The sequence below is a fragment of the Helicoverpa zea genome, chromosome 22 (assembly GCF_022581195.2).
Source record: "Helicoverpa zea isolate HzStark_Cry1AcR chromosome 22, ilHelZeax1.1, whole genome shotgun sequence".
Lineage (NCBI taxonomy): Eukaryota > Metazoa > Arthropoda > Insecta > Lepidoptera > Noctuidae > Helicoverpa > Helicoverpa zea.
The window spans coordinates 6,277,675-6,293,322 of NC_061473.1; the positions used below are offsets into that span (position 1 = coordinate 6,277,675).

Here is a 15,648-nt window from a genome sequence, read left to right on the forward strand (position 1 = left end):
AAAGATCAAAAGGGTAGTAAATAAGGAAGTATAAAAGGATCCCTTATGCACTCCCTCATGCCTCATATACTCCCTTATGCACTCCTTTATGTACTCTTTCATTGAATCCCTTATATACTTCCTTATGTCGTCGGTCAGAAACAGTAATGGAAAATTTCAAAATGATGTTTTTGAGTATTGAGGTTTAAAGTTTTTGGAAATACTCAAATGTGATTTTACTACTTTGAGGTTATTTTATGTTTTTTATTTATTTATTGAATTATATATAGATTATAGTCAAGTTTATTGTGTGTTACAAAGATTTAGGATGTCATTTGTAGTTTTTCAGTTATCAGGTTTTTTTGTGAAATGTTCCAATAATTAGTTAATAGAATATTTCAAACAAACAAAGTTTTCCTCTTTATAATATTAGTATAGATAAAAAAATGAAAAAATAAATCTTAAAATAATAAATTATTTAAATCAATCATTTTCGTTATGCTCTTCAGGTTCAACATGATTGTCCCCTGCCTCTAAACTTGAGTACTCTCGGTATACTCTTGGGATGACATTTAAGTCGCATAAAGCAAGCAAGTCTTTTTTTTGTCACTCTTTGTTTTATTATTTATACTAGGTATATACTATTATACTCTAGAACTCATTTCAGATACTTTTTATAATTTAAGCTCCGTCTGTGACCACTGCACTGAGTGTTCAAAGCGCAACTGGCACAAAACACGAATAAACAATATTCAAGTAAAAAATTCCAGAGTCGTACTGGAACATTTCCAAATATTCCATTAACGAACTATGGATGCGCTTACGAATTTAGGGTGGCAGTGGGACATTTTAAAATAAACTGATACTGAAAACGAAGAAATTAATAAAATCAAATTTTCTTTAACGGAATAAACAGTTTTCTGTCAATTAGAACTATGATTTGAGTTGTACCGTTACTCATCATCCTCCGAGCTTTTTCCCAACTATGTTGGGGTCGGCTTCCAGTCTAACCGGATTCAGCTGAGTACCAGTGCTTTACAAGAAGAGACTGTCCATCTGACCTCCTCAACCCAGTTACCCGGGCAACCCGATACCCCTTGGTTAGACTGGCGTCAGACTTACTGGCTTCTGACTACCCGTAACGACTACCAAGGATGTTCAATGACAGCCGGTACCTACAGTTTAACGTGCCATCCGAAACAGTCATTGGTGTCTAAGATATACTTAGAAAGTACATACAAACTTAGAAAAGTTGCATTGGTACTTGCCTGACCTGGAATCGAACCCGCGCCCTCACACTCGAGAGGTTGGTTCTTTGCCCACTAGGCCACCACGACTGTACCGTTGACTGATGAGTTGTACCGTTAGTGGATTGGATAAATTATTAACTTCCTTACCATTCTACATAATTATCTCAAAACACGTGATTTTTGAAATGTTTCGATAATGAATCCGACCGACGATGTTCTCAATTATGTACGCTCTCATGTTCTCCCTTATGTACTTACGTAGATATTTTTTTCATTATTTACACCGTATATCACTTTTACCACATAGAGTAAGCAAACGAAATAAAACCACAACATAAGAATTTACGGTTTATTAACAAAATAAAAAGCAAAACATTGCGATTTGGTTAACGTTAAGTGACACTGACAAAATAAATAATGAAATCTTAGCATCTCAGTTTATACACGCAAGAAAGGAACATTTACATACAAAACATATTTATAAAATTTACTAATTTGACCTAAATGATTAGTAAGCAATAATAACACTACAGTGTCTATGGAAAATATTTTTGTGTGGCAACATTTATTCACAAGCTTGGAAAGAAGAAACAAAATAATGAGACCAATCCTTAAGTTCCTTACTATTTTTTTCTACCAAGCTCTTTTATAAAACCCGGCTTTATTATATTACAATGTAAAATAACACTATACGGCATAGTAGCACAGACCATCGCGCGAGTTGCAGTGCAGAAACTATTTTTAGGTTTCACAATTACGCGTAACTCTTCTCTGAAGTTAGCTACGAACCGCCATAAAATTTGGCGACAAAAAACTTTCACAACTGCTTACATGAAATGCGGTGCCCCAAAATACTGTTTTGAATTACGAGTGTAACGAAAATTAACGAAGTCTCTACACTTTGCGAAATATCACTTTTTCAGTTCTTGAAATTACAATCATAATTCAAAACTACTCGATAAAACCAATAATGTCACTTAAGAGAGACAGTGAAAACTAAAATGTGAATATGAAAATAACTACAATTGTTTAAACATGTGACATTTCAAAATATACGTCAGACTTTCAACTAATTGCAATAAACATGTTAACTAAGTATGTTTGCATGCTAGCCCTGGTTACTGTATTTCAGAAAAAAAATCAGACAGTTACTATCATACCTATACTATTCCCAGTTCTTTTTTTATTAATAAAATGTTATTTTAGGAAATCTTTTGTTAATATTGCATCTTTATTTAAAAACAAGATCATCAAGTATGCCAAAAAATACCAAAACAAAGTATTCTAATGCCCATTTTCACCAATAAATACCTAAATTTAGGGATCCCTAAGATCATTTAGGGAACACTTAATACGAATTTAGTTTTCACCAACGTTTAAGTGTCTCTTATAACATTTATTATTGGGGGAGCCCTTATTCTAAGTGACACTTAGGTAAATGTTAAGAAATTGTTCGTGAAAACGGGCATAAGTATCTTTAGTAATGAACTATTTAGGTATTATCAGGGACAGAAGTTAATTAAAACAGACTTTTAAATTAAATCAGAAATAATATGAATTGTTCATGTTATGGTTGTTTTCATAATTAACTTTTGTCACTGATAGTACCTACTACTGTGAAATAAGTTTCACCATAAGTTCATATGGAACCTTTTTCCACCTCTTCCTTAATTGACTATTTTTTTATCATCACCCCAAATATTTTTTTGACCTTCTTGAAGAACTTCTCTGAATTAAGTTTTTCACAAAAAATAATAAATTCACTTTAGATAAATTGCAGCATTAACTTTTACAATACCACACTGAATTGAAAATGTGTGAAAATTACTGTGACCGTGTATTGTCGATCACAAAGGCGCTAGTGAGACAAAGATTAGGTTGAATAAAACTGTGAAAAAACCGCGTAATAACATTGTATAATTCAAGTTCAACTATGATACAGCAATATATCATATATCATTCATACTTCGAGACCAATCCTTATCAAAGTTACAAACTCTTTAAACCATCCTCTTTCGTAACTCGTTCACCTAGCGCCATCTATCCGTACAGTATGGTACTCTTAACAATCGAGGAAGTTGGCGGCCATTAGCAACTCCAGCGCAATCTCAGGGGCGATGGGGAACTCGGGAATTTCAGTCGAGGAGTTCGTGTAGCGCACTTTGTATGTAAAGTACATGCATACTTTTTGGAGTACATGGGACCTGAAAATGAGAGTGTAGAATTAGTGGTAGAATTAGTTTAGTTGCAATGATAGAAAAAAAAACTGAAAGTACAAAAGGAGAAGAAAGTGGCCTAATTTTATCATTCAATCCATTCTCGATCTTTTTGTCGTTGTTTTGCAGATCTGGTAAATGTTGAATAGAAGTGGAATAATTTTTCACCACCACAGTAAAGTTTTTTATATACTTGGAGTTTTATTTTGAGTCTTAATCTTAAACCTTCTTCGTCTTAGTCTTAAACCTCATCAGCAAAAGCCTGAATATTGGAAAGAGCTGCTTGTCAACGATTTATTAATTCCCTCCCCTTATCCCAATTTATTACTTAGGGTTGACGAAGCATGTAGTATGCTTTTACTTACTTTTACTTTACTTAAAGGTATCGTTTTTCACACAGTCCTTGGTAATCCACTTGCACACTCGACACTTTCCTCCCAATGATACAAGAAACATAAAGGACAATGGGCGATTCCGGTCCAAATGTCCACCACGAACGAGACCTATATGGCTAGATAGCCCGTTAAATATAGAACATTTTTTGTTATGAAAGTAGAAAAAAAATATAATGCCAGAAAAAAGTTATAGCAAAATCAAAAAACTCATTGCATAGATTTTATCAATTTCATTTTTTTAATTACTTTTCGTGATGTTCGATTTTCATACTTTCTGACAAAATAGAATTGTTCATTATTAGAGAGAAGACACCGTCAGTTACATCGAACTTTCTTAGATCCAGGCACCGCTGAGTATATTCAAGCACTTTTGGCGCCTCAATTGGTTAGTGATTCGCCATCCATCGGGCAAAAAAATATGGGCTGTTTATATGCAAATGTGTCTTACTCATCTTAGTTTTAGATAAAGTGCGGAAATGGAAGTGGAATAAAATAAAAAATAATAATGATAACATACAAAAACTACCGAAAATTAAGAATACATTTTTGGCTATAACTTTTTTTTGGCATTGTTTTTTTTTTACTTTCTTAGTAAAAGTTACTCTAAATTAAGTGGACTATTTAATTATATAGGTCTCGTTCGTGGTGGACATTTGGACCAAACTTGCCCAATCTCCTTTGCTTTAACAAAATCTACTCACGGAATCTCCCTAAAGTTGACCTCATTGGCTTCATTCTCAGCAAACTGTCCGGGCCCACTCAGCATGGCCTTGATAGTACCCGAAGTGAGGGCATGTTCTCTCTTCACAATGAACTCGTGGCCATCGGAGGAGATCAGCTTTACATACATAGCGTTGGGACCTTCGCAGCCACCGTATAGCTTCTCCTCGGAGACTGCTGATCCTACGGCACTGCCTCCACTACCTGCTGAAGTATAATATTTGATGTTCTATTAAATGTGAATTATTTGAAATGTATTTCTAATCATAATCCATATGTGTATGTGTGTGCATTTGTGTAAACTTAAGTTAGTAGTTTACGCAGACGATAAATGAAACAATGGCACATAATTATTTATATACCACTAGAATCCCACAGGTTAGGTTGTAGAGTAGTTCTGAATTACTTTACAAGAGAAAGGGCAGATCAGAGACAAAACCGGCTAAGTCTCACACCCAATTAGTTCCGAACCATTATTATTAAAATTAATCGTCGCGACATCACACTGTTCAATGCGAAATGGAAAGAAGAATCGAAAATAACTGGCTTGCTTTCTATGGCAGAGAGACAACTTTTGGTCTTCATTTTGTTTCGTCTTGCCCCCTTTCGCAAAGCGCCATAAGGAACATCCTTCCAAAAACCTTATGTTTTTTACTTGACTAGGGCCAGAGGCTTACCACCAGTGCCTCCGCTGCCAGAGCGCTGCTCCTCGGCGACGCTGGTCGCGGAGGCGGCTGCCGACGCCGGGGCTGATGCTACCTGCTGCTCAGACATTGTCACCTGCAAGCATAGACCATGCCTATTAGATTTTCACAAATATTATTTTGTTGGGGATTTTATAAATATATATATATTAAATTCATTTATTCAAGTGACCATGACTCATTTTGTTAGTAACAATTTTTACTTAATTACTATGTTAGTAAATTACAAAACAAAGCATCCTAACCTAAGATAACTGCCTGTATCAAATCACCACTGCAGGTCTATCACTGAAGTGGAAAGTCTGCAGCAGTGATTCATATGCAGGCAGTCGAGTCTACTCGCTATACAGCGCACTAAGGTGTTGGGGCTGTCCCGCACACGGCGCACCAGGGACGCGCATCTTTTCCTCATTGTTGCGTAGGAGCAGTCAATGCGAGCTTCAGCAAACATCCCTGATGCGCTGCAGAAGCGAGGCAGCCCCATTAAGACCCGGAACGCGTTATTATATTGTACTCGAATGGCGCTGTACGATTTCTGAGTAAATGATGCCCACAGGCTGCACGTGTAAAAAGAGGTACAATAAGCACGGAATAAAGTTTGCTTCACAGCTACGTTGCAACGAGCAAACCTGCGAGCAATCATGTTAGCTCGAACCGACAGCGCCCTTCTTTCCCTCTCAATATCTAGATCATCTTTTAAGCTGGAGGTCAATATATGGCCAAGATATTTAAAATTATAGGTCCTCTGCAGAACCGTACCACTCAACCTCACAGGAGGTATTGTTTTCAATATAATTAGTCTGGTTTCATCATGCCTTAAGCCATAATTTAGTATGCATTATCACTATAAAATCTTGTATAACTCCCTTCTTTACTATTCTTAAGCTCTCCCCCTATAACCTGCCTTGTGTACTACCCCACATACTCCCTTATGTCCCATATACACCCTTACATTCTCCCCTACAAACTCCCTTGTGTATTACTCTAATGTACTCCCATATATACCCTTATGTATTCCCCTATAAAATATGTACACAGCTTATAAAATCTGCTATATACTCCCTTATGTTCTTTTCATCAATTTACAACCCAGATGATGCTGTAAACAGTAGCTGGCATAGAAAACAGTACAATAAGTATTGGTCACTGACTCGCTCACTTATCACACAATTTCAGAAAATATAAGTAAGAGTTGTTATTTTTTTTTTTTAATTCAAGTGATAAAGTTAGTACGAAACTTTATTGTTAAATAGAAATAAATGCAGACAAAGTTGTGTGCATAATACTAATTATTTTATGACTTAAAGCCCTAAAAATTGCTTTAGCTCATCAATTTATAGTTTCTAGTCATTGTTCCAACCATCATAATGTAACATGATTCAAATCTTGGATATAAAAATATATAAAAAAAAATAATCAAAGGATATTAATGCTTCATGCACATTATCTTGTCATGCATTTTAATAAGAACTTTGTACCATGTCGCTTAAACCCGAGATTATCGATTTAATTACTCATAAGATATGTTTTATCTTGCTAACAAATCCTGTTATAGAATTGGAGTTTATTTGAATTCAAAGTTTATTTATAGTAGCTTGGTTTACTCAAATACTAATTTACTCATGTTTTCTTATTCGATTACAGATTGAAATAACTCACTGAACTATTAGAATGTAAAATAATGAAGGAAATAAATAATGCAAGGTATGCATTCTTGCTATGACAATACACATATTTTTGTAATGCATACTTTTCTAAAATTAGATTATGACCTCCTAAGGCATAGATCATGCAGTTATAAACATAATTTTACTGACTTTCTAGCGTTAGGAACAATGACTAGGAACTTTAACGATATTAATTTCAGAAAAAAAGGGCTAAATTTTATAGTGCTTAGGACAGGAATTTGAGATGCTACTGCACTTTAAGGCTATAATACAATGACTATTACTATATTGTACGTTACCTGGTTCTTTTATCTGCTTCAACAGTTAACTAACTTAATAAATAACAGATGTTTTGGCTTTCAATTTACAATTTTAATAATTTAAAACTGAAAAATGTTAGGTTATCAGAAGCGATTGACATTGAATGAAAATGAAGTGAAAAATTGAATGATTTGGTTTGATTGAAAGCACAGACTACCTAAAATGAATGGATGATCCGAATAGATACAAGGCTTTTCAATTTTTAGTAGTAAGTAGTAGTAAGTAGTAGTAGTAAGTAGTAAGTAGTAAGACTGATTTATTATTTTTAGCTTTACCTTGTAGCGGGACACCCAAAAACATCAATATTATTAAACAAATCGGAACATAATAATGTACAGTTATTGTCGTACAACTTTGCTTCTCTACTAGCGAAGTTTTATAGATCCACGGCCACTAGTGACTTAGCAATAATCAAAATGTTTGAATGAAAGCAAAGGGTTTAAGGTAAGCGCGTGGCGTTTACCTTGCATAATTCAGAGATGAAAAGTTAAGTCATATCAGACGGGAATTAATGCGTGGTCTAATTTCTTCTTCTTCATCACTCGTTTCCTCAATAGTAAGGATGAATTCGTGGTGGAATTAGACTATAATGATCTTTTTAGTTGCACCGTACAGATAGTACATATCCCTTAGAACGTTTGCCCTTATCTGAAGCCAGAATTAATAGAGAAGAGGAGAGAGTAAAAGCTGAGGGTTCGGTTAAAACAAATAAAACGATGAACGTTTTATTTGAACCTTCAAAAAAGACTAAATACACTATAATAAAACAAAAATACTTCAACAGGAAATAAAAAAGCAATTCCATTACTTTTAGAATCTTTCAATATTTTTTTAGGTATACAATTTATTTTCGTCGATTTCCCAATAACTCAAAGGCATTAAATAATAGCGAAAACGCGCTTCTTTGAAAGAACAACTGTTGCGTTCCAGTAAATAGAGAACAATGAAGATTTCAAGCATACAATTTGTATAGAAATTGGAAATAAAACACAAACAATACATTAAATACAGTCTTAAACCACTTGAAAGTCGATAAATAAATAAAGGACTTCTTACTAACAAGTTTCCATTGATCGAATTTTATTAATATCAATTTTCTTAGGCTGAAAATATAGAATACATTGTGGTTCTGAAAGCACTCGATGTAGGTCAATGGACCACAGCTGACGATTCGGCGGACTTTTTTTGACATGGCTTTTGGCTTCATTTCATTATTTTGACATTTCGTGATTTCGATGTCAAGCGCTACGTATTTCTTTGAAAAAAGTAACTTTTCCATCCGTTTTCTTTCTATATTCAGATTTTTCAATCGAATAGTGTCTTAGGGACGAGGGTGGAGCCCATCGCTGTGATTAAATCGAGTGCGGACATGAGAAATTCCGCGAGAACCATGTGACACGAATACGAAAAAGGGCTTCCAGACCGTCAATGTGACAGAAATGTTTTCTGCCATCGCGACGAGCCAGCGCCACCGCGGAGCCGATACGAGCACGACGCGAGATAAACGAACGGCGATATAGGGCAAGAGCGTCAAAAATGAGCGCGAGATGGCCAGCCCGCCACCGAACCCTAAGGAAGGCGAGGAGGGCGGCTCCGAGTTCAAAGAGGAGCCGAGCGGGGAACGCCCGACCGCCCCGCAGAAGACGTTCATAGCACCGCCCGCATCGCAGCTGCCCACGAAGCTGCAGTACGTGACGCTCGGCGCGTCCGGCCCCAGCGGCATCAAGCAGTTGTTCCGCACGGTCAAAGTGGCGCGGCGCATCCCCACGCTGCCGCGGCGGCCGCGCGAGGGCGAGGGCAGCGCGCCCGGGCCCGCCCTGCCCGAGCCCCGGGAGCCGCGCGCGCGCAAGGAGCACGCCAAGCGCCATGTCTGCGGCACCTGCGACAAGCGGTTCTCCAGCCCGGGCAAGCTCACGCAGCATGTGCTGTCGCACACTGGCGAGCTGCCCTTCTCCTGTGACCTGTGCGACAAGCGCTTCAACTCCAAGTTCAAGCTTGTGCGCCACAATCTGATACACAGTGAGGCCCGAGCCTTCGCCTGCAATGTTTGTGGTAAGACTTTCAATCGTAAGGATCATCTCACCAATCATGTAAGAGTGCATAATCCAGTTAAAAAGCTTTATACATGTGAAAGGCCAGATTGCAGAAAATCCTACACATCCCTTTTGAGTTATCGAAAGCACGCTGCCCTGCACTCGGCCGAGGAGGGCAACCTGCAATGTAAGATATGTGATAAGAATTTTACCACCCGGCAAGATATAATATATCACCTTAAAGTTCACACTGGTAGTCGCACTGTTAAAAATGATTCTGATAAAAAGTTTACCTGCAGCTATTGTGATCGAAAGTTCTTTACAGCTAAAGATGTTCGCCGGCATCTTGTCGTACATACAGGTAGACGTGATTTTCTATGTCCTTTTTGTCCACAAAAGTTTGGACGGAAAGACCATCTGGTGCGGCATGTCAAAAATGCACATCCTGAAGAGTCATGGAAATCTGCCGCTGTAGGTACATCCAGTGAGCCGCCACCAGAGGCCTCTGCATTTGAAGAAACATATACTGAGTATCCCTTAGAAGGAACAGATTTTTCTATGTGGAAACCAGACTCGCCCAAAGAAAGTACATCAGAGGGAGGTCCAACCAGGGTACCGTCTACAGATATTATTGTGGAAATGCCACCAGAACTTGATATAAAAGTAGAGCCTATAGATATTAAGCTGGAGGAATCCATGGAAATAAAGTTGGAAGAGCCAGTGTCACCGGGGTGCACACTATTGCCAGTTGAGTACCCTATGATGTTTATGGTGGCTCCACCGTACACGCAGACGCCATCCGACTTGCCTTTTCTGTCAACAACAGAGCTTCCAGATGCAATGGAAGCTCACTTGCTCCATCCAGGGAATGTGGAATCCCTGTTGATGGATCCGGGCGAGGGCCCTTCCGGTTTGTCGAGCCAGATGCTAGGGCTTTTAGAGGATAGTGAGCCAACATTCACAGGCGAGGAAGGCCGAGTTCAGCAGCGGCTGCCAGCGTTCACGCAGGCCTTCCAGACGGCGCAGAGCCCTAAGCCTCCGCCGCCGCCGCCCCCGCCGCACTAACCTCGCATCACCTGACCTCCCATGCCATTTGCATTTGATGTGCTGCTCGAGAACACCACGAAGGAGTATGCAGTTGTGCATTCGACTGCGGATGGCATCAGAAGGTTGCGAAGGGTGAGATTCCTGCATTTAGCTTATGTGAATACCGAACTACCTCACTAGGTAAGGTTGATCTAAGCTGTAAATAGTCTTGAGTGCAGTTAGTATTGCAAGTTGTAATATTGTTGGACTTGATTTTCATCTTGTAATCATATAGGTACGGAGGCCAGAGGGTGCGCGCCCTCTGGTTTATTTTGCCAAATTGTATATTTGTACGTCTCGGGTATACCAAAATTACTTCCGAATTCTACATGAATATGTGATCTAGTCGTGTATGTACTTTCGGAATTATAATATTGTTTATTTATAGCGTACATGACGTTTATGGAGTATAATTGGGACCAACTCTGTGAGCTGTTAGATGGGTACAGTTAGTGCTTAGTTGAGGCGGACCGCGCTCGGCCCGACGCGAGTTAGTTAGCAGAATACGACCGGGGTGTATGGCTCTTGGAAGCAGTGAGCTATTATAATATGTTTTAGAGAGGCTTGCTGCTTCCGACGCGATATTGTAATACAACAGAGAGCATATTCCTTTCGAATCAATAAAGTGAATGTAATATTCTGCCGGAGTAGCTTAACATCAGATCTGTCTGTAACTAGATTGATATATCATCCTTAAGTGTATGTGCTAAGTGTTCATAACAGAGTTATACAATTGAAGGCTTTATGTTGTATGGTATTAGGGTTCCATTTCATTCTACTGTACAGAATGACATCGAAGTCCTTTAGACTCAGCAGACTTGAGCTAGAAACAAAATGCAATAAAAATGATCAATATACCTCAGAGGCACTCGTGCTTCCTATAGAATAATAATATATAAACGATACTAATTGGGTGTGTGTCTGATGAGCAAAGTGGACGACTTCGTGTTCGTAGTAATAACATTACAGCGTTATCATTTTTATTATAGCAAAAATGTGCCAAAAGTGATAGGATTGTGGATAAGTGAAGTCGACGTTACTGAGATCGTGAATCAAATCCAGGTTTCATTTGCTCGTTGGGCTCGCGTGTGCAGGAACTTAGAGTCATACATTAGATCTTCCGCTCGATCTGCCTTTACGACGATACCTATGCCAAAATTCATAATTCTGACCGTAAAACTTTCTTAAATTCACACAGAAATAATTTTGGGAATTTGTAACTTCACTGGAACATTTTTCTTGGCATACGTTATAGAATAATGAGCCAAATTTTATGTAATTCGTTTAGTGATGTGTAAGTGTCAGATTGTTAATGTTGTTAGAATTTAAACAACTTGTTTCGTTCGACATGGAAGGATATTATATCTTGAATTAGATGCAATACATTTCTTTCATTCAAGATTTTTACCGTGGCGTGCACACCTTGCAAGACATCTTTCTTCTTGTTATCGCTGTCAGGCTTAAAGCCTGTTGTTCCCCTTTTGCAAACCATTACTGTAGAATCATGTTTTCGGGTCTTGTCGACTCAGCATTCCCGACTTTGGATCCCCAAATCACTTATCACCCAAAATTATACAGGGACAAAGAAAATAATAGAATCTTATATTTGTATAATGACTCTCTTAATAAGACATTGAATTCGAGTAACTTAATTAGATTTTAATGTGGTATGTCGTTCGTCTTATCGCGAGTTGTGCACGCGCTCCGTTCACATCAATTAATTTTAGAGCGCTGTCGATATTGGGACATCATTACATTTTTTTAAACATTAACCTCGAGTAATTCACAGAAAACGAAATAGCTATTCAATTTTTATATAATTTTTAGAGCCATTTTGGTTTATTAATTCGAGACAACAAAGGAAACAACGCTCAAAGTTAACAACTACCCGAATTTAAAACTGCTTTCATGCTAAAACAATAAACTTGTCAGACGGGTAGTTGTGAAATTACGATTAGTCTTTTGTTTCTAAGCAGTATAATCATACTCGTAGTTCTACTTTTGTTCTGATAATGCTGTTATATGAATGGTTCTGAACTCGGAAGCGCGCTGAATCATTTTGATAGTCTCATTCCTGTCGCATAACATGTTTTATAAGTTTAATATTTTTCGGTAATATAAAGGTTTAAATAATAATGGTCAATGTCGGCGTCTAGTAATGCAAGGAGAGCATATTATTATGGTGAGATCATGTACACGCTTGATAAGTAGAATATTATGTGAATAATTCTAATCTATTAGGTTAATAGGACTGTAAAAAATTTAATCTACCTCAAATGCAACTTATTCTTTTCTAGAAATTTAATTGTACTATGTTAGGTTAGTGAGAAAGTTAGTTTTTTTTTTCTATTTGAGAAATACACGACCATAGGGCTGGTTGAATCAGTTAACACCTGTTGTCTTAATATAATGTATAAGTGTGTGCTGCATATCGAAATCTTTATTGATATACAAGTTAAATATGTATGATTATTATTAATTTCGCTTTTATTTTATTGTGCTCTATAAGAGTGGCCTTTGAGTTCAATGTTGAATATATTTCGGATCGCGTTAATACAAAGTTTAAAATCGAAAGATCTGGAGTTTTAAAGCTAATGCAAGAAAAAAATAAAAATAAAAAAAAGTTTATCTATAATAATGTTAGGACCTTTCCTATCGCGCACATTTGGTTTAAGTAAAAATAAGAAAATTTTCATATATTTTGTATATCGATGATTATACATATTTCCTTTATGCAGATATCAGAAAAGATTTCCGCAAAAATGTTTTTTATAAATACAATTTATATGAAACTGTTAATGTTTAAGTTTTTTCGACTGTTGTATGTATTTGTTGGAAATATTTTTGCTAAATCCTTCCCAAGGTTATGGACTGAGAAACGATCGGTTAGTTCGAAATGTTTGTTTAGCTTAGAGCCAAGTTCCCCTCAATAGAGCCTACATTATCAGTTCAAACCTAATATGTTCCTTGTTTTTTGAAGTAATATACAGCATAATGGTTAATAGTTTTTTACGACGATATTTTAATTAATAGGTATAAGTATAGATGAAACAAACTGCCGATTTTTGACCAGTCTACGCCCTGAAGCCACTAGTCATATACAATAGCAGTACATGATATTCTCAAATAGGCAGTTATACGAGTGATATTTACCTATCTGATGATTTACAATAGATTTACAGCAATTGGTGCAAAACATTGAGTACAAAACGTTACACATAGTGTACAAATAACGTCGGATTTCATCTAATTACTGCCCAACAAGATAATATGCGAGAGAAAATGATTCATCGTTAATCAAGTAGTTTACAACAAAGAAAATAACTGACTCCATTTTCGTCACACGATAAGGCTGGGACCTAATTAAATGAAATCGGCGCTTATACTATTTTCCTCATATTTTATATTTGATACATAAAAATATACAACGACACAATGCAATATATTTTTATAGTTTTTTTTTAGATTGTAAAATAATTATTAAAATAGTTAACATATCAAAGACTACCAATGTACGGCCGTTTTTGTTGTCATGTAACTTCAATATTTAATATTAAAGTTCATACCTGTATTTATTTATTTAACATTTTATAGTTAACAGATGTCGATCGACGATAAAATCTATCTGTTTTGGCGACACTATAAGTGTTTACCGTTTTTCTTTATTGGGGAATATCAATGCATAATTGTTAACTTTTTCATGTACCCCAGTTTTTTTATAGTTTTTATCTTTAATGAGTGTAACTCATTATATTTATATTTTTGTAAAAACGAAATTATGTTGTGTAATACCAAATACATAATTATTATCATATTTTTTATTTTGTGCTTACATCTGTAAAGTTTCGAATATTTTTTAAATTTCTTTATGTAAGTTTGGTTACAGCAACGAAGCTGCTGTGAGTGATAGAATAATATTGTTTTAAAATCATGTTGAATATAATTTACGATGCCTTTATTAAAATTGCATTTTGAAATAATTTTTCACAGATGTTCTTTAGTTGAACCAGAAATTTTGAATAAACGTTTCTTTAATATTTTCTGCGTGAAAACTGCACAAAACAAAATTTCAGGTAGTATTCTCTTACTCGTAGCAAAAAATTAAAATTTATGTTAAAAAAAAATGATCAATAGATTTTAACGATATACGTAATTTTGGTACATACATAGGGGCCTTATAATAAATAAATGTAGATGATTTATTTGATTTATAAAATGGAAAAAAATATTTTTAGAAACGTATGATATTTTAATAGAAGTCTATTTTTGTTACGATTTTATGGAGTAATACATATTGAATGTTTTTAAAAAAGTACGTAACGTTTCTGACTGGCAATGTTGTTAAAAATCTAAATAATAATCACGCTGGTAGCTCAGTCTATAAGCATGGCATATAGTGAGCTATTTTACGCAGACGAACCAAAAAGTTTTATTTTAGACCGTCCTGAAACTCTTTCCATGTTGGGCGCATTTATCCATGAGTTGCTTTGATATATCTAGATTCAGACACCAGCACATCAAGCTACTTTAATCGGCAAAATCCCAATCGACATTGAACCTTATACTTAAAGAGATAAAGTTGAAAATCTATTGGAGAAATTTGACAGATTGCAGTAGCTTGATATGCCGTCGCGTCTGTACCTATAGCACATTTTGTACCGCAAGCAGCTTACGACCGTTCCCAATAATCTATCTGTTGTTTTGGTTACTAGAGATAGGAGTTTAACATTACTTCTTTGGGGCTAAAGGCAAAACTCTAACGGTAGTAAGAATCAACAGATAGAGAATATTTGGAAGTGTTTCGGACATAGAAATTTTTGAGGCCTAATCCTTGATTTTTAATACACATTGCCTAATTGGACGATAATACTAACGAAACGGTACCTTCGCAGGATAGCCTATTAATAATAAATTATAAACAATGTACCTGGTTTATAATAACATGATGTAATTGTCTTCATTATAATAAATATTTGGAACATCTATTTTGTTTTGTTTTTCTGCCAACCTATTTTTTTATTTTCAGGAATGTAGATTATAAATACTCTTTTTACGAACAAATGTCATAATTTTTAAAAAATAACAAATAATTTCAAGAGACGAAAATATTGACCATAAATCTTTCTCTTATTATGTAATTATTCTAAATTTACTCATATTTACAGCATCATTTTTTTTATTATTCTTTTGTCGCTATCAAATGGCCATCATTGTGCCAACCAGAGAAAATAATCGTAAAAAAAAATGGCGTATGTCCAGTCGCAAGTCTCTTCGATA

General features: G+C 36.0%; 2 protein-coding genes across 3 annotated transcripts; one reads left to right on the forward strand and one right to left on the reverse strand.

Moving 5' to 3' along the window:
- Positions 1-1,564: 1,564 nt before the first annotated feature.
- LOC124641395 (elongin-C) lies at positions 1,565-7,379 on the reverse strand. Of its 2 annotated transcripts, none has more exons than XM_047179470.1 (4): positions 7,231-7,379; positions 5,238-5,340; positions 4,542-4,764; positions 1,565-3,433 (listed from the first exon to the last, which is right to left on the reverse strand). In XM_047179470.1, the coding sequence occupies exons 2-4, from the start codon at positions 5,332-5,334 to the stop codon at positions 3,292-3,294; spliced, it is 462 nt and encodes a 153-aa protein (XP_047035426.1). In that variant the 5' UTR covers positions 5,335-5,340; positions 7,231-7,379; the 3' UTR covers positions 1,565-3,291. The 2 variants fall into 2 exon arrangements, with proteins under 2 accessions (XP_047035426.1, XP_047035425.1); XM_047179469.1 differs by having other exon boundaries at positions 4,542-4,767.
- Positions 7,380-8,290: 911 nt separating this feature from the next.
- LOC124641394 (zinc finger protein 391-like) lies at positions 8,291-15,356 on the forward strand. The gene has a single exon (XM_047179468.1). It carries the CDS (start codon positions 8,800-8,802, stop codon positions 10,348-10,350), a length of 1,551 nt encoding a protein of 516 aa, XP_047035424.1. The 5' UTR covers positions 8,291-8,799; the 3' UTR covers positions 10,351-15,356.
- Positions 15,357-15,648: the final 292 nt, after the last annotated feature.